Here is a 17,314-nt window from a genome sequence, read left to right as displayed (position 1 = left end):
ACTCACCTGCCACCCGAGTTTGAGGTCCTGATCATTTAGCAACTTAAGGACTCATGTGGGGTGGAGGCAGCAAATCCCCCCCAGGAGTCTGCCCTCTTGTTCAACTCACATAGTCCACAGGCGGTTGGGAGGGAATCAGGACAGTTGGGTCTGGGAGTCCCATTTCCTCCAAGCTTGGCTTGTTTGCTCTGCTGGAAACTTATCCCTCAGAGGAGCAGATGAGCTGTCTCTCTTTAGTCTACTTGGGACGGTGACCACGGCTGCCCCATTCCCTGGAGCTTGAAAAAGCAGGAGGAAGAGGACAGACTGGGAAACCTCTGACAGAACTTACTGGATCTGCTTGTTCCCACCACACCTTCCTGATTCCCAGGGCACAGGGGGTCCAGGGGAGGGTTCGGCAAAAAGATTCTGTCTCACACCCCCACATCCTCAAGCGCAGTAAGGCTTGGCCCCATCACCCACTGCCAGCCTGACCTTCCCAAGGGTGAGGAGCAGTTTCAGTGAGCAAACACTGGGTCTGAAAGCATGGAGACCTGCGTGGGAAGCGTACCCCCTTTCTCAGGCTGCCTGATAGGCCTCTGACACCCATCACCGCCACACCCCACCACCAAAGCCACCGTGCTCTGGGCTGACCCTGTCACCTCAAGTCTGTGTCCTTCCTGTCACAAAGCCCCCCATCCGGCCACATAATACAGAGTCAGGATCTGTTGAAACATGTTTTAAAACAGGTTTGATCACAACAGTCAGAACCAACAGAAATAGGAGAACAGGGAGCATGGCCCTGCCAGCTCCCCGCCAGTCTTTGTGGCTCTCAGCCTGGCGGATGCTTTAGTTTCTGCTTCTTCAGCGGTGCAAGATGGTCCCAGGCCCTCACGGGCATGCCCTGCCTCGCCTTTTTGGAGGGGGGGGCAGGGCTGCTCCACTTCCCACCCCTCCCCGGGGCGGGTCCTGGTGGGCACCTGGAGAGGCCGCAGGGGGCACCCTGGCTCACCTTCCTCCATTCTCCATGGCTCAGGACCAGGCTAAGGGCAGAGGTAGATGGGGAGACGTGGGGGCTGCCCAGGGCCCCAGGTGGCAGTGAGGGAGCTCGGGACCCTGAGGAGGGCATGCTGACTCCTTGCTGGAGAAAAGGCACCTAGATAGGGAAGCTGAGTCTGGGGGCCTCCCGGGGGGGCCACGGGGTGAAGTGGGGTAGGCTGAAAGAAGCAGGAAACAGGGTGCTGAGCAAAGCCCAATCCTGGTTCCCAAACCCCGGCCTACTGAGGGAGAAGAAGAAATCCTGGAGCAAAGCCCTGTCCCCATAACCCTGCCTGAGCAAGATGGCCTCATCCCCTTCCCACCCTGCCCCAACCAAGCCCAGGGTCCAATCTCCCACCCTTCCAACTGCCCGCTCCAGGCCCTCTATGGAGGGAGGAGGGAGGGGACTGCCAGAGGGGCCTCAGGCTGTCTTGGTGCCGGGGTCCACCTCCTTGTGGGCCCAGAGCTCCTTGTGCTGCTTCCGGCCAAAGCCTTCATCGTAGTTGCCTTTGCTCTTAAACAGCTGCTGAAAGTGGGGTTTGCAGTAAAATTCCCCATGCAGCGCTGCATAGCTGCCCAGGCTGCAGAAGCAGAACAGCTGTGGTCAGGTCAGGGCAGGACCGGAAGGCCAGGGCAGGGGTAGGGAAAGGGCGCACCTGAGCTTGGTGTGACAGTGCTTGCAGCAGAAGCAAGAGTTGTGGAAAATGAGCTTGTCAGCCACCAGCCGCTCCATGGGGTACACAGTCTTCTGGCAGGCAGTGCAGGTCTCCTTCACCTGGGCCCGGAGGCTGAAGGACTGTTCCAGGAGAGACTCCATCAGGGACCTGACCACCCCCATCCCTTCCTCCCCGCACACGCAGGGCCCTACCTTGGAGCGCTGCACGGTACTGCTTCCTCCGCCACCTTTGGTTTCCTGAGGGAGAGGGCAGTGGGGCAGGGTCAGCTGAGGAAGGGCCCCCCTCCCACGACCATCACCAGACCAGATCCCAGGGACACTCAATCAAGGAGGGGAAGGGAGACAGGCTGCTCCTCACCCGTTCACCCCCAGGCCAGACACCTGCAGGGATGGAGTGCCCTCCCACCCGGCTGATCACCTACATGAGAAGGGGTGGCCTGGGCGGCTCCTGCAGCCTGGAACATGGCTCGTTGGAGGCGATGGAGGCGCCGGGTGGAGACGCGGCACCCGCAGGGTTCTGCAAGGGGAAGTCGGTTGGGAGGGCCCCACAAGCCCTTCCCCAGCTCGCAGGGTGGGGGTGGGGGTGTTTACAGCAGGGGGCTGGGGGGCTGTGGTTGGGACTTTCCCTAAGTCATTTCCTGTTGCTCTGGGTCTTGCCACTTCCGCCCCTCACCCACCCGCCGCCCCCCCTTGGCCAGCCCGCCCCCCTCGCAGCTCCCCAGGGAACAGGGGTCCCTGAGTGGAACCATGTGTCGGGAGAAGAACAGAGTCAGCGGCAGCGGCTGGGGGAAGGGCTCCGCGCAGCCGCCCGAGCGCCCCGAGAGCTCTGACCTCGCCTGGCGCGAGAGGAGGTCAGCAGAGAGCGGGCCGGGCCAGGGCTGACCCCACCTCGACGCCACCCAGCTCGGGGCCGAGCACTGCCCGCTCCACCAGCCCAGCCCCTGGACAGCGCTCCCGGGTTGGGCCACCCGCCCGGCGCGGCCAAGCCGCCGCCCGCCGCGCTCCTCGGCCCCGGCCCCCACTCTCAGGACCCTTGCGGACCCAGCCGAGGGCACCCCTGCCCCGCCCCGGCCCAGAGGCCCGACCCGAAGGACGCACGCTGGCCTCGCAGCCCCGGGCGAGAGCGACGGGCTGAAGCGCTCGGCGTTGGGACCCCGTGGGCGGCGGCCCCAGCGTCCGCAGCCCCCACCTGGGCCGCCGGGATTGCAAGCCGGATGCCGGCCCCTCCCTTGGCCCGCCCGCGAGTCTCACCGGGCCCCGGCCTGTGCCGAGGGGCGGGGGTCGGTCTCCGGGGGACGCCGCGGGTGCGAGGAGCGCGCGGGAACGAGCTGCCGCCGTTGCCAGTGGTCCCTGAGCGGCCGCGGCCGCCAGCGCCTTATCACGGCACCGCCCCCGCCGGCCCCCGCCCCGCGCCCGCCCATTGGCTCCGCCGCGCCCAGAGCCGCCTCCAGGGCCCCGCGCCGCCGCCGACCCCTTTCTGCGCTTTGTCTTCCCCTCACTCGGCGTCCCTCGCCTTTGTCTGCCCCCGCGCCGACACCGCGCTCTTGGCGCTCCGCACCGCCCAAAGGCTTCGCGCTCGCTAGCCTCGCGAAACCGGCCGCCCCGTCGGCCCGCTCCGGACGGAGCCAGGGACCCGAGCCCGAGGGTCCGCATCGCAGGCCTCGGGGCGGGGGCAAGCCCAGGTGGAGACGCTGGGGTCGCGGGATGAACGGCGCTCCCGGCGAGGCCCCCGCGGCGGAAAACAATAACCAGGCGCGCCTGGGCCTCTGGCAGCTTCCATTTTCCCGCTCCAGGGGCCCTGCTGCACGGACGACCCGCGGGGGCGGCCTCGGAGCCCCGCCCAGCGACCCCGCGCCGCTCCCACGCCCCCTCGCGCGCGCGGAGGCCTCCGGACGCCAGGGGCGCTTGCGCGGCCGCCAAGAAGGCAGGGCGGCCGGGCACGCGGTACAGCCACGCTAGGCGGCGAGGCCTGGCCCGCGCCGCAGGGAGGGTCCCGGGGCCGCGATGTTCAGTCTCCTTCGGCCAGCAGCCCTCCAGCCTTCTCCCGCCGCCCCGGAGACTGGGGCCCGGGAGGCTGCGCCTGTGGCGCCCAGAGGGGCGGCCGCCGCGCTTCCGTGCCTGGGCTTTGTGGGCTGTTATCCCCCGCCCCTGAGAGAAGTGAGGTTACCTCTTTCAGAGAAAGAGATTCCCAGCCTTCATAAAAAGCGAACCTGGGCTCATGCAAACACCACTTGACACAGGGGGGGTGAGACCTGAGGATTTGAAGTGACTTGTTCCAAGTAGCAAAGCTGGAGCAGCAGGGCTGGCATGAGAGGCCAGGGCTTCTGACCCCGACCCGGCTCCTGACGCGCTGCCCTCTGGCCTAGCCCGCTGCCTGGGCTCCGGCACGCGCTGCAGCAGGTCTGAGGCACGTAGGAGGAACCTGTGGAAGGGGAACACAGCCTCTGCGAGGACCCCAGGGACCTGCCTGCTGGGCACCAGGGACTGCTGGGCTGTGCCTGATGCCAGGCTGGAAGCTGTTGCGCGAAGCACAGCCCTAAACATAGCTTGTTTCCACACTGTGGCAGGAATAGAACTGGCGGCTCCAGAACGCAGCCCACACGCTTGTCAGGGAACAGAACAGCGCGGCGCCGCCGGCGCCTGGCGGGGGAGTGCGGGAGGCGACAGGCGCCCCCAGCCGCTCCCTTGGCTCCCTCAGCGCCCGCGCCCCGCTCGGCTTTCCTCCTCAGCCTCCGGGCCCTCTCCGCAGGAAGCTTTCCGCTTGGGCTGAGCTGCAGGCCCCCGGCGGGTGTGGGGGAGAGACTCCTAAAGCCCGCCCCGGGCAGCATCTTTCCCGGCCAGGCGCCCACACCTGTCGTCAGGTTCTCCCAGGGGCTGTGCTGAGGCAGGAAAGGTGAACGCCCCGGAGGCACAAGCTGCGCTGCGCGGGGCTGGCACCTGGGCACTCCCTGGCCGCCCGGCCCCAGGCCCCTGGCCCGCCCAGGACGTTCCCGGGCTGAAGGGCGGGGTGGAGCCCACGGAAGCAGCACTCTGGGCGCTGAGGGTGAGCTAACAGCAAGGTGAAGCAAGCGGTTCAGAGGAAAGAAAACAAGCTGATAATGGTGTTAACAAAAGGGAACTTGAGGTTTAAAGAAAAAAAAAAAAAAGCCAACAAAAAAACATGAGCTGAGTGGGACGGTTGGAAATAAACGTGACCTGGCCTCGTCCCCCCTCCGCCATGTCAGGTTTCCCCACTCCCTCACCGCTGGGGCCATTCCCTTCTCGTCCATCCCTGCAACTGCCCAAGGGAAGAGGTTTTCCGTTTTTGAAACTGGTGTTAGAATTTCTGAGGAAAGTGAGGGCATCAGATGGGTCAAAGCAGCTGCAAGGGAGAGGGAGGGGCACTTCCTTGATCTGACATCTGAAGTGCCTGAGCTAGAGAGGAGCACACACCCCGCACGGGCTGGCCTGGTGCTGGGGCGGCTGCTGGGAAGCACCACAGAGGAGAGAGAGGTGAGAATCATCCCCTGGCCGCCAGCCAGCACGATGGAGAGGGGCCGGCTGGTTCTTAGGTTACCTGCTCTTTTAATATTACTTCCAACGGTGAGGAGACACCATGCATCTCATTACAAAACAAAGCCCTCCACCTCCTTTCCTGCCAAAGCTGAGCCTCTTCTGCCTGGACTCCAGTGGCCCTGCAACAGGTCCTGTGGAGGGGCTGGTCTCCAGCACTTCGACATTTCCAGCCGCAGGTGGTTTGATGGCCACAGGCTAAAATTAATGGCTTCAACGTTAGAGAGTTAAGAGACAAATCTATTACGGGTTTTAACAGAAATGTGTGTGTTGCAAGGCTGTCTAGCTAATGAAAGAGGTCACTGCCGTGTTCCCACAGCACTGGTGGGACCACGCTCTTCTTCGGATGGCAGAACCCAGGGCAGGATGACTCATGTCCAAGCCTGCACGGCCAACACACATCACTCTCCAGTGGACTCTCTGGAAATTTTAATTTGTTCTGGCAAGTAAACTAACACAGCAGAAGCACTGGCCCTCAGGCGAGGCAAGACATTATGGCCCCTGGAGGAAGCACTGAGGCAGCTGGCAGGAGGCAGCAAGATGGACTCTTGGTGGGAAAGGAATGAGCTCCACAGATGAACCAAGGGAAGGTTTTAGGTATCAGGGCCCAAGCGAAAAGGGGGATGATGACGGCCTACCTCAGCTTTCACCTAGTGCTTCAAAAGAAAAAATAAAATAAAATAAAATAAAAATACCCTTCCCTTCAGTTATTAGGAAGAGGTCTGAGGGGAGGGGGTCTTATTGTTCACCCCTCCATGGACCTATAGGATCTGAGAGCAGAGGCAAAAAATGGAACTAGGTAGGAGAGCTAGAGTGGGAAGAAGTCTTACAGCTCTGGGTGGGTGTCTTAAGTCCTGGGCTTGGACTTCAGCCCCCAGGGCCAGAGCAGCATCTCTTCCTTCTGAACAAGTCAGGTCACTTGAGCTCACAGGCCTGGGAACGTCAGCTTTCCGGCCCCTCCCGAGCCCTGGTTGTTGGGGCTCCCTTGTGTCTCAAAAGCCTTGGAACAGTAAAGCCAAGTTTCTCTCCAGGAGTTTCCTTCCCAGTCAGTAAGCAGCCAACTCTCCTGGCAGAAATATCCTTTCCCCAGGCTGCACCCAGGCGTGTGGGGATGTGGCCAGCCCTTGGGAAGGGTCCCTGGAGGTTCACGGCCTGGGATGAGAACGCGCACCTTCTTCAGAGGCTCAGAACTCCCAGTCATCCACCTCCAGCTCTTCCAGGTTTGTTACCAGGCCAAAGATTCCACTGGGATCTTGAGACTGGCTGCCCTCAAAATTGGTGATTGGGGTGACAGGACGAAGTAGCTCAGGCAGAGCCTCTGAGGCACGTCGCTTGATCTGGGGGAGGCGAGAGTTGGGGGTGGATCCTGTTGCTTTGAGTCCCAGGACTCCAAGGGGCAAGGGACCAGGGCCTGGGGACAGATGGGCTGTTGGGGCCAAAAGTCTCTATGAGAGGGAGGAGCCACGCCTCTGAGGGGCTTTGGAAACGCGGCCGTATCTCTGATTTGAAGGGCAGAGGAGAGACCATCTGAAGAGCTCACGCTAAGCGGCCTGCGGGGGACTGAGAGGAGCTGGAACCACAGGCAGGAAAAAACAACAAAGAACCAGGAGCCTCGGGGAAGCGCTACTGTACCTGCTTGAAGAAAGAGTGGTTCAGGAGGGTGCTGGCACTCGGTCTGGAGAGAAAGGGGGGGAGACCGGCATCACGCCCGGCTCCAGATTTCCCAACTCCTGCGGCTCCCACCTTATTGCCAGGGCCGCCCATCCTTCCCTTGGCTCCCCAAGAAACAGCCAGCGCCACCCACGCTGCTTCCTAGCAAACCCTGTGCTGATCCTCCTGGGGGAGGGGTCCGGACTCCCTGGGGAACCCAGGCTTTTCCTGGGCTCCCTGGGGACTGATGCATCCTTTCCAACTCTGCCTTCCCCTCCAGAGCCCCCCAAAGTCCACTCCCAGCCCGGCACGTATACCTTACATCCGGGCTGCGCTGAAGGCACTGCTCCACAAAGTGGTGGAAGTGGGGCGAGAAGGTGCGGTGATAGGGGTGGGAGGGCGAGTCGCCATTGGAGGTCCTGGGGGTGCTGGTGGCCAGGCTCTCACTCAGGCCAGGGTTGGCCGCTGAGCGTGGGGCACCCATGGTCAGCTCCTCAGCGGGGATGGTGCTGGTGTCCAGCAGACAGGGCACAGTGCCGTTCAGCTTCTCCAGCAGCATCTGGGGAGGGACAGAGCCAGGGCCTGGACTGGAGGGGACCCCTGAAAGGCCCAGGGAGTTTCTTCACAGGTACACTTTCCCAATATACAAGGGATTTGCGGGGAGTAAAGACAGAAGTGGACGAAGTCTGACTTTCCCAAAGGAGTGCCGGCCACTGGCTGGACAGCCACAGCCCAGCAAGGCCAAGCGGAAGAGGAAGGCTGCAAAAAAGGACCTGCCTTCAGCGGGGCTGGAAGGAAGGGGCCTGCAGTCTCTCCCCCTTTATAAGGCATCAGATCTTTTTAACTGTAGAGCCCTCACCATAGGTCAAGGCGGCAGCCGGGTCCTGTCTTTGAGGCCCAGCCCCAGTTTGCCGCGCCCGGCTGAGCCTGGTGGGGTCCATCCCAAGCACCAGCAGTGCCATGTCCTGGGCTGTCACTGCAAAGTCCTCAGGCTCAGTACATGTAAAAGCAGCCCGCCTTGGGGACTGCTATCCTCATGAACCTTGTCAACTGTCCAAGGCAGAAATCCTTCTAGAACTGTGCTGTCCAGTATGGGAGCCACCAGCCATTGCATAGCTGTGTTTAATTTCGATTCGGTTTAAAATTCAGTTCCTCAATCCTTCTGGCCACATTTTAAGTGCTCAAGAGCCACAGGTGACTGGTGGCCGCCATCCTGGACGGTGCAGACGTAGGACATGTCCATCCCCTCAGGAAGCTCTACAGAACACTGGATCTGTGTCGTTTACCTTAAACAGCCTTTTATATCTTTCCTGAGCATCTGTCCTGTCTTAGGTTTTCCAGACTCCCTGCCTCGGTTTCCCTACCCTCCTAGCTGGTCTACCAGAGCTAAGCTATCTGCGAGAGTCATCTTTCTAAAATATGTATCTGATGCTATCACTCCTGTGCTTAAAAGCCTTGGGCGATTCTCCACATGCTTCGGGACAGGAACCAGACGCCCTGGAGAGGCACGCCCTGTCCTTCATGAGCTCCCCCTGCTTCCTTCTCCAGCCGTGTCACCTAGCGGCCCCCACCTGTGCTTCAGCCATTTGCAATGACGTGCGGTTCTCACATCCTGTTCTTTTTTTTTTTTTTGTCTTTTTGTTGTTGTTGCTATTTCTTGGGCCGCTCCCGCGGCATATGGAGGTTCCCAGGCTAGGGGTCGAATTGGAGCTGTAGCCACCGGCCTACGCCAGAGCCACAGCAACGTGGGATCCGAGCCGCGTCTGCAACCTACACCACAGCTCACGGCAACGCCGGATCGTTAACCCACTGAGCAAGGGCAGGGACCGAACCCGCAACCTCATGGTTCCTAGTCGGATTCGTTAACCACTGCGCCACGACGGGAACTCCCCCTGTTCTTTCTTGACTCTGGGTGTTTGCACATGCTGTTCCCTCTGCCTCAAAGCGTTTCCTTCTAGTTCCCATTCTTTACAGTTAATTCCTATTTGCCTTCGCCACTCAAGTGTCACCTCCTACCAGAAGCCTCCCCGGGCCCCCTCCTCTAGAGCTGCTCTTTGGCCGTCCTTTAGCTGCTCCTGTCCCCACAGGGCAAGCAGCCTGTGGGTTCAGGGAGCACTTGCCCAGAACCCACACCCCCGCCCAGTTCTAGATCATGCTCCAGGTACTAGGAACCCAGGTAATCCTTGCCCAAACGACACAAGTCCACTTTCTGGACTTGATAAGACCTGGATAAGCCCCTCCCCTGGGTCTGTCTCCAAGTGGTAGACAAAGCCACTGGCTGCGTATATGCCTACGAGTGGCCAGAGGGTGGCCATTAAAAGGGGCATGAACAGGGAGTCCCCATTGCGGCTCAGCAGTAACAAACCCGACTAGGAACCATGAGGACACAGGTTCGATTCCTGGCCTCATGGGACAAGGATGGCATTGCTGTGAGCTGTGGTGTAGGTAGCAGATGTGGCTTGGATCTGGCGTTGCTGTGGCTGTGGTGTAGGCTGGCAGCTACAGCTCTGATTTGACCCCTACCCTGGGAACCTCCAAAGGCCATAGGTGCGGCCCTAAAAAAAAAGAAAAAAAAAAGCGGGGGTCATGAACAGAAGTTGAACTTGCAGGCTGGAGGTTGCAAAAGTATTGGCTGGAACGTGACAGCATAGAACCTGCAAAGTCTAAGAATTCTAAATCAGAAACTGGCCTTCCAGGTATACAGGTCAAGGGAAGAAGATTGAACATATTTTATAAATTTATAAAAAACTGTTAGCTTGATGTATGTTTTTAAGACACCTGGTATGTGGGCTCTGGGCCTGCGACTCAGGCGCTCCCCAGGCTCCACTACCCTGCAGGTATTGCAGAGGGAAGTAAACAGTTGCACCATCTCCCGCACGGGTGGGCTCTTGAAGGAAAGGACTGGGCCTGTCATCTTAGTGTCCCTGGCTGGTGTCCTGAGTGTGGCAGGTCCTCAACAAGTGTTTGAGGAAAGCAGACAGGCCAGAAGGAAACCCCTCGGCTGCAGGCTTACCTGGGTGGCAGGCATATCCTTAAAGGGGACGTGGCCATTGGCCAGTTCACAGGCTGTGATTCCCACGCTGTAGATGTCGGACTTGGCATCATAACCCTGAAGATTCTAGATCAGGAGGAAAGAGCCACAGCTCACTCCACTATAGCTGTTGTTCTTAGAAAAAGAAGCGGGGAGAACAAAAACTGGGAAGAAGAAAAGAATGCCTGTCCCCAAATTGGGGTCAGCTGCTAAGACTTTCCTGGCCTGTACAACTGAGGAGGTGCTGCCATTTCAGAAGAAAGGAATGTCTTGGGGATGCTCTGCGACAGCAGGAGGAAGCACGCCTGCTCCGCGTAGGGACGCGGACAGCACCAAACATCTCCCCAGTGCTCGCTTCTCCCTTAAGATGGGAGGGTCTCTAAGGGAGCCTCAAGTGCAGTGTGGGACCTCAGAGGGGAACGACATCCCCTGCAATGGGCACGAAACGCCCGTGTCAAGAGGCCTCCCCTTCCGGGGGGTACCCATCCTCCCTCCGGGAGCCCCTTACTCTACTCAGAAGCTGGGAGGCACCCCTCATCCCCCGGAAATTCCTAAAGGCCTCCCCAGGGAACCACAACTTGCCTCCTCAAGACCCAGGGCACAGACCTGCTGGAGGACCTCCGGGCTGAGCCAAGGCAGAACCTTGATACTGTACTTGGGAAAGTCGTGGACTACGCGCTGCCGCTGCCCGTGGCTGATCATGCTGAGGTTGCTGCGTAAACCGGACAGGTAGACCTTCCCATCGGCAGAGATCAGAACATGGCTGGCTTTGACACTCCTGGGGGGCAGGGGGAGGGGAGTCACCAGGCAGTAGGAGCCCCTCACACCATAAACCTTTGTCTTCCCACACTAGAGCCAGTCAGCTCTCTCCCCTGGGGCGGGGGGAGGTGTATATGTGTATTATACTTATATATATATATATATACATATTATACATACATGAGCATAGATTTTCATGAAAAACTTAAAACATAAAAAAGAAAAAGTAGGAGTTCCTGTCATGGCACAGTGGAAACGAATCCGACTAGGAACCATGAGGTTGCAGGTTTGATGGATCCCTGGCCTCGCTCAGTGGGTCAAGGATCCAGTGTTGCTGAGAACTATGGTGTAGGTCGCAGATGTGGCTGGGATCCGGAGTTGCTGTGGCTGTGGTGTAGGCTGGCGTCTGTAGCTCCCATTAGACCCCTAGCCTGGGAACCTTCATATGCCCTGAGTGTGGCCCTAAAAAGCACACACACATAAAAAAATAGCATGACCTGGAGTTCCCGTTGTGGCTCAGTGGTTAATGAATCCGGCTAGGAATCCCGAGGTTGCAGGTTTGATCCCTGGCCTTGCTCAGTGGGTTAAGGATCCAGCATTGCCGTGAGCTGTGGTGTAGGTGGCAGATGTGGCTCGGATCTGGCATTGTTGTGGCTATGGCGTAGGCCGGCAGCTGCAGCTCCGATTAGACCTCTAGCCTGGGAACCTCCATATTCAGGAGAAGCCCTAGAAAAGGCAAAAAGACAAAAAGACAAAAAAAAAATAGCATGACCCAATTGCATACCACTAAATTTTAAAATTTATTTATATTTTGTTAAAGCTCTCATTTATGCTTACAGACCACTGCTTCCTCTACCATCTCCTGCCTTTAATCTGTACTTTTGTTTGTAGGTTTACATAAGTGCATCACTATTTTGCATGCATCTTCTATTGACCTAATGGTACTGTTATGCACCCCATTCTTCTATTTTCAAGAACCATCCGTGTTGCCAACTACATACACCTAATTGTTGCTTCTAATTGCCACCTGCACTCTGGGGTGGGGTCTAATGATTACTAATCTGTTCTTCCAGGAAAGGACACTCGTGCTACCTCTAGTCACCATGGATGTGAGCAAAGATGTCCACATACATGTCCCCTGATGCACCCGTGGACCAGTTTCTTTGAGGCGTGCACCCAGAGCTAGCACTGATGGTCCTGGTTCCGAGTGACCCTGGCTGGCTGTGTTGGGCCACCTCCTCAGGGCACTGGTCCTCACCCAGCCCATGAATCACTGATGGTTCCATGTATATAAAATAATAGCCTCCTGTTTTAATTTGATTTCCTGATTCTTGCTAGATTTGAGTGTCTGTTCTTATGACCGTTAGTCTTTGGGGTGTCTTCTTTTATAAACTCCATATCCTTTGCTCATTTTTCTATTGCTTTGCTATCCTTTTCCTAGTGATTCACAAAATTTCCTTGTTACTAATCTCCGGTGTGTTTTATTTATTTATTTATTTATTTATGTCTTTTGTCTTTTTTTTGTTGTTGTTGTTGTTGCTATTTCTTGGGCCGCTCCCGTGGCATATGGAGGTTCCCAGGCTAGGGGTTGAATCGGAGCTGTAGCCACCGGCCTACGCCAGAGCCACAGCAACGTGGGATCTGAGCCGTGTCTGCAACTTTCACCACAGCTCACGGCAACGCCGGATCGTTAACCCACTGAGCAAGGGCAGGGACCGAACCCGCAACCTCATGGTTCCTAGTCGGATTCGTTAACCACTGCGCCACGACGGGAACTCCTCCGGTGTGTTTTAGACAACACTGACATCTTCCACCCGTGGCTCCTTTCTTAATTTTGTTTCTGGTGTCCTTTACTGAAGAGAATGCTTGAATCTTGATATAAGATATCAAATTCATCATTTTTTTGTCTTTTTATGGCTGCACTTGCAGCACATGGAGGTTCTGGTTCCCAGGCTAGGGGCTGAATCAGAGCTGTAGCCACAACCACAGCAACTTGGGATCTGAGCCACGTGTGCAACCTACATCATAGCTCACGGCAACGCCACATCCTTAACCCACTGAGCGAGGCCAGGGATCAAACCTGCGTCCTCATGGATACTAGATGGTTTCGTTAACCACTGAGCCATGACAGGAACTCCTCAAATTCATCAATTTTTTGCTTATGTCTTGTATGTGTAAAACATTTAGAAGTTCTGGTATGCGCCCAGGTCACAAAGGCATTTCCTCACCTTTCCTTCTATCTAAGTTAGGCCTTTAATGGATCTGAAGTGCTCTCTGTATGGGGAGTGAGGCAGGGATCCTGGCTTTATTTCCCTCCTGACCATGACCCACTTTTCCTGACATCATCTCCTAAGCCACCTGCCTTTTCCCAGGCTCCAGGCAGAGGGTGGACTCTGGGGCGCACACACCAATATGGATGCTCCATGTCAGATTCTCCCCTCAAGCAACACTCAGAACCAAGCTGCCTGGGAAAGAGAGTCTGTGGCTTCAGCACTGACAGGGAACTGCTCTGCCTCCAGCAGAGGCGAGGGCAGGATTCCAACCGTGATTTAAACTCTGTCTTCGCTAAGTTCAGTCAACCTTCAACTGTTTCCTGGAGGGCTTCTGGGCCCAGATCCTGCTCTTGTGGAGGGTATGTGGGCCCGGGAAGCACCTGTGCACATATCCCATGTGGTGGATGTAGTCCAGGGCCTTGAGCACCCCCTGCAGGATGTAAGCGATGGCCAGCTCGTTCATGCCGTCCATGAAGTGTGTACAGATGAGATCCTTTGCAGAGCCTGGAGATCGTGGGACAGAGGGGAGGGTCACAGATGAGGAAAACAGCACACGAGCACGCTGAGAGCAGAGCTCTCAGAACCCCCCCTCTCTGCCAGGACCCCTTTCCCACTCACCATACGCCATGAATGATGTGACAACCCACAGCTCGTTGTCTGCGATAAAGGTGGCTCGATAGGGCAGGATATTGGGATGGCTGAAGAGTTTAGAGACATGGAGCTCCCCCTAAAAGCAACGGTAAGCCGCGGTCAGAACCGGTACTGAGGAGTGACGCTCAACTCGAAGGGGGCAGCAGGAGTGGTACGGGGAGTTCGGCCTTCCCAGGTGCTCTTCTCAGAGTCCTGGGAGCAGCCTGAGCAGGTGCCACCAGCATGAGAGGAGCTGGGCTCTGCCGCCTTGGCAGGGAAGCCAGGCCTGCTTCGTCAGCTCCTGCCTAAGTTTGGCTCTGCCAGCTGATCCTACAGCCAGTCCTAAGCTCCCCGCCAACAGGGCAACCGCTAACAATGCAGCGGAGGGCAGCAGATGAAGACGAACTGAGGACTGGAGTCTTAGGAAGATAGAAGCTAAGCTCAGCTTTAAGGGCCAAGGCACAGAACTCTTCTTTAAGATAACAGAACAAAAAACTGTTTTCCAGTGTACAGAAAATGTTATCAGTAGAAAAAGGAAAGAAAGCCTTAAAGAGCAAACAACAACATGAAACATTAGAAGAGATTCCTTAGCGACCTCAAGTAGAGATCTCTCTTCTTCAGAAGCAGCTATAGAAAGTTTAAGACCCATGGAATTTTAAAATAAATTTGGACAAAACACGTGGAAAAAAAAAAACAAAACTGTACAGGAGTTCCTGACATCCTACTGTGGTGCAGGGGGTTAAGAATCCGACTACAGCAGCTCAGATCGATGTGGAGGCGTGGGTTCAATCCCTGGCCTGGGAACCTCCATATGCCTCAGGTGTGGCCTTAAAAAGCATATGTACAAAAGAACTGCAAAAACTCCAGGGTCCAGGCCTCTGGGAAATGAGACAAGGCCAAAAAGGTAGCACTGTCTACCTGTCCACGTTGCTTTACAGAATAAGGATAAAAATCACCAACATTGTAAGTCAACTATCCTCCAAAAAATTTTTTTTTAAAAAGAACAGAAAGCATTGAGAACTATGTCTAGATACTCATGTTGCAACAGAACAAAGGGTGGGGAAAAAAAAAATGTAATGTATACATGTAAGGATAACTTGATCCCCTTGCTGTACAGTGGGAAAATAAAAAAAACAAACAACAGAAAGACTCATGAAGGCCAGTTTTCTCTAGAACAAACTCAGATACATGTTTTCCCAAATAACTGAGCTGGGACTGACTGTTCCATTCTCAGACTCACAAAGCTACCCTGGACACATGACCTGGTATTGGAGCAGCTGAGCATGAATTCAGAAAAACATTATCATTGAAGATGAGGAGGTGGGGCTGCACATAACTGGGCTGAAAATACACTGACTCAGGCCCTAAATCTAAGAGGTTCCCCATGCAAACCTTCAACTGTGAAGAAGAATCCAGTCCCTGCCCAGGTACTACGCCTGCAGCCTCTCCCAGTTTAACTTGCTTGCTTCTCCGGCAGAAAAGGAACCCCGGGCAAAAAGACACGAAGGGCTGGGGACGGTCGCTGGTCGCCCGAGGCACCTGAAAGAGACTGTCTGGGGGGAGCCTGGCCCTGCCACTTACCAGTGCGTGTGATTCAGAGCCTCTCTGAATGATAAACAAATACACGGGCCAAAAACGATCTTTGGAGAAGAAGTGGGGACTATAAATTGGGCTGAGCAGCATCGTAGAATCCTAACGCCGCATGCCCAAGATTCTTCAGCAAGCGCTTCCACAACTTCCGATGTGAGAGATCCTGGACATTACTGCTGGAACTAGGAGCCCACCCCCCAGGCATCACAGTCGCATTTCTTCACCTGCAAGAACGTCACCATCTCACTGGAACACGCTTCGAGGTTAATCCTTCGCACCGTCACATACTCTCCTGTTGGTTTGTACCTTGCTAGGTTCACTGTCATCAGGTCCTCGAATCCTTTGCCTGAAAAAAAAGAGGAATGCCATAAACAGGGACAACAGCAGCAAAGGCGTCCAGGTTCCCCAAAGAGGCTTAACTTTAAAAGAAAATCTAAGTTCGAACGTTCACTTGTGGGAGTTCCCATGGTGACTCAGCGGTAACAAGCCCGACCAGGATCCATGAGGACACAGGTTAGATCCCTGGCCTTGCTCAGTGGGTTACGGATCCCGCGTTGCTGTGGCTGTGGTGTAGGCTGGCGGCTACAGCTCTGATTCAACCCTTAGCCTGGGAACTTACATATGCTATGGGTGCGGCCCTAAAAAGACAAAAGACAAAACTTTTACTTCTATTGTTTCTTGATTTTTTTTTTCCATCAGTTCTCCCTCAGCCAATTATTCTGCGACCCAGATGCCAGAAGTGTACAGCCCGAAAGAAAGGAATTGAGAAGAACTTCTCTCCTGGAATGATTTTTTTCCCCATACTTGGAAGAAGAAAACTAAAGACGACCCACAGAAGCCAGTTTTGTCACCACGAATCCTGCTAACTGGCTGACAGCTTCTGGCACACACTTGTCTGAGGGTGCTGAGCAGGCTGCAGGGGTCCCCTGGGGCATGAACGCCCTGACAGTCCTGGACGTTACCTATAACGGTGAGTAGTTCGTAACACCCTCCCTCTGGCAGGAAGCTACTCATGATCTCCTGTTTAGAGAAGGATGCTATCGACTCTGAGCTCGCCTCATTGGTCTAAAGAAAAAGAAAACTAGGTTAATAAGTGAAACCTGGGGGTGGGATGAGCGTGGGGAGATGGTAATTCAGACCCACAAGGTGACTGGCATCGAAACAAACGTGCAAATTCTGACTCTGAAGCAAAGCAGCAGTTCTGGCACTACTTGATGAGAAATGTAGAGGAAAACTCAGCTGTTCGAGGCAGTAAGCAGCACTACTGCCAGGGTGAGTGAGTGTGAAAGTGCCTACGAACTGGGGGTGTGTGTGTGTGTGACAAGGGCCAGTTCTCGTGAATAGCTGATTGTGTGTCCTTTCCAACAACTGGCTTATTTGCTAAAAACCATGAAATTCTTACTTGGGAAAGGATGTCTGGAAAGAAAACACATGTAGAAAAGAGAAGGGGGGGTGGGTAGGTGGGGGATCCTCTTGAATTTCCTGCCGCGTTAGGGTCCTAGTTTTAAGGTCTTGACTTTAAAAAAAAATCCCAAAGATCAAACACACTAAATCTTCAGGAAACCAGGAGCCCAGACCCATCATTTCCTGACGTTTCCTAAAGCCAGAAAATGGCTAACACCCTGGGCTGGAGGCAAGGAACAGAGCTGTCAGGGCTCAGTCATCATCCAAGGCGGCAGAAGTGACCCGCTCCCTCGCTGCTGTGTGCTCCGGCCACAGATGAAGCTGGGCCCTGGCCGTTGAGCATGCGGTGGTCACATCTGAGGTCCTGATGGCAAGCGCCCAGCAAAATACATGGCAGGCCAACAGCTCTTTCTTCAGAGTCCATGGGCTCTGTTTTCTTCTTCCAAACCTAAATTTACTTGCATGATTTAGGGACTATGCGTATTCTTCTTTCTTTCGGATCCTCTTTCTTCAGATGTGTCTAACTACAATGGAGAGCCCTAGGCCGGCTTCTGTTTCATGGCTGCATTCATAAACCTGCCCTCTGGTCAGGAAAAGGTCTTTGAACACATGAGAGGCTCTTAGCTCAGCATGAATGGAGAATGTTCTGACATGGCGGAATCACCTCCTAGGGGGTCCCTGAGGTTTCAAACACATCTGGTTTCACAACCGTTGGTGCTGCCAATAGGGAAA

General features: G+C 55.8%; 2 protein-coding genes across 21 annotated transcripts in view; both read right to left on the bottom strand.

Moving 5' to 3' along the window:
* Positions 1 to 703: 703 nt before the first annotated feature.
* LIMD2 (LIM domain containing 2) lies at positions 704 to 4,757 on the bottom strand. Of its 4 annotated transcripts, none has more exons than XM_047756992.1 (5): positions 4,545 to 4,757; positions 2,116 to 2,210; positions 1,886 to 1,930; positions 1,674 to 1,813; positions 704 to 1,598 (listed from the first exon to the last, which is right to left on the bottom strand). In XM_047756992.1, exons 2-5 carry the CDS (start codon positions 2,155 to 2,157, stop codon positions 1,439 to 1,441), a joined length of 387 nt encoding a protein of 128 aa, XP_047612948.1. In that variant the 5' UTR covers positions 2,158 to 2,210; positions 4,545 to 4,757; the 3' UTR covers positions 704 to 1,438. The 4 variants fall into 4 exon arrangements, with proteins under 4 accessions (XP_047612948.1, XP_047612944.1, XP_047612945.1 ...); XM_047756988.1 differs by lacking the exon at positions 4,545 to 4,757 and adding an exon at positions 3,946 to 4,530; XM_047756989.1 differs by lacking the exon at positions 4,545 to 4,757 and adding an exon at positions 2,945 to 3,078.
* A 900-nt stretch (positions 4,758 to 5,657) lies between these two features.
* The window catches only part of STRADA (STE20 related adaptor alpha), a 31,763-nt gene continuing 20,106 nt past the window's right edge, over positions 5,658 to 17,314 (bottom strand). For 12 of the 17 annotated variants that reach the window (XM_047756987.1, XM_047756983.1, XM_047756972.1 and 9 more), the window contains 9 exons: positions 16,141 to 16,243; positions 15,403 to 15,524; positions 13,577 to 13,685; positions 13,339 to 13,462; positions 10,509 to 10,704; positions 9,909 to 10,013; positions 7,213 to 7,454; positions 6,878 to 6,920; positions 5,658 to 6,582 (listed from right to left, as the gene is read on the bottom strand). In XM_047756987.1, the coding sequence (XP_047612943.1) occupies positions 6,430 to 6,582; positions 6,878 to 6,920; positions 7,213 to 7,454; positions 9,909 to 10,013; positions 10,509 to 10,704; positions 13,339 to 13,462; positions 13,577 to 13,685; positions 15,403 to 15,524; positions 16,141 to 16,192 (1,146 nt within the window). In that variant the 5' untranslated portion in view covers positions 16,193 to 16,243 and the 3' untranslated portion in view covers positions 5,658 to 6,429. The other 5 variants (XM_047756975.1, XM_047756981.1, XM_047756977.1 and 2 more) reach the window with 2 other exon arrangements.

This window comes from Phacochoerus africanus, chromosome 14 (assembly GCF_016906955.1).
Source record: "Phacochoerus africanus isolate WHEZ1 chromosome 14, ROS_Pafr_v1, whole genome shotgun sequence".
NCBI lineage: Eukaryota > Metazoa > Chordata > Mammalia > Artiodactyla > Suidae > Phacochoerus > Phacochoerus africanus.
Note: the sequence above shows the minus strand (reverse complement) of the source record. Positions and strands in the feature narration are given on the sequence as shown.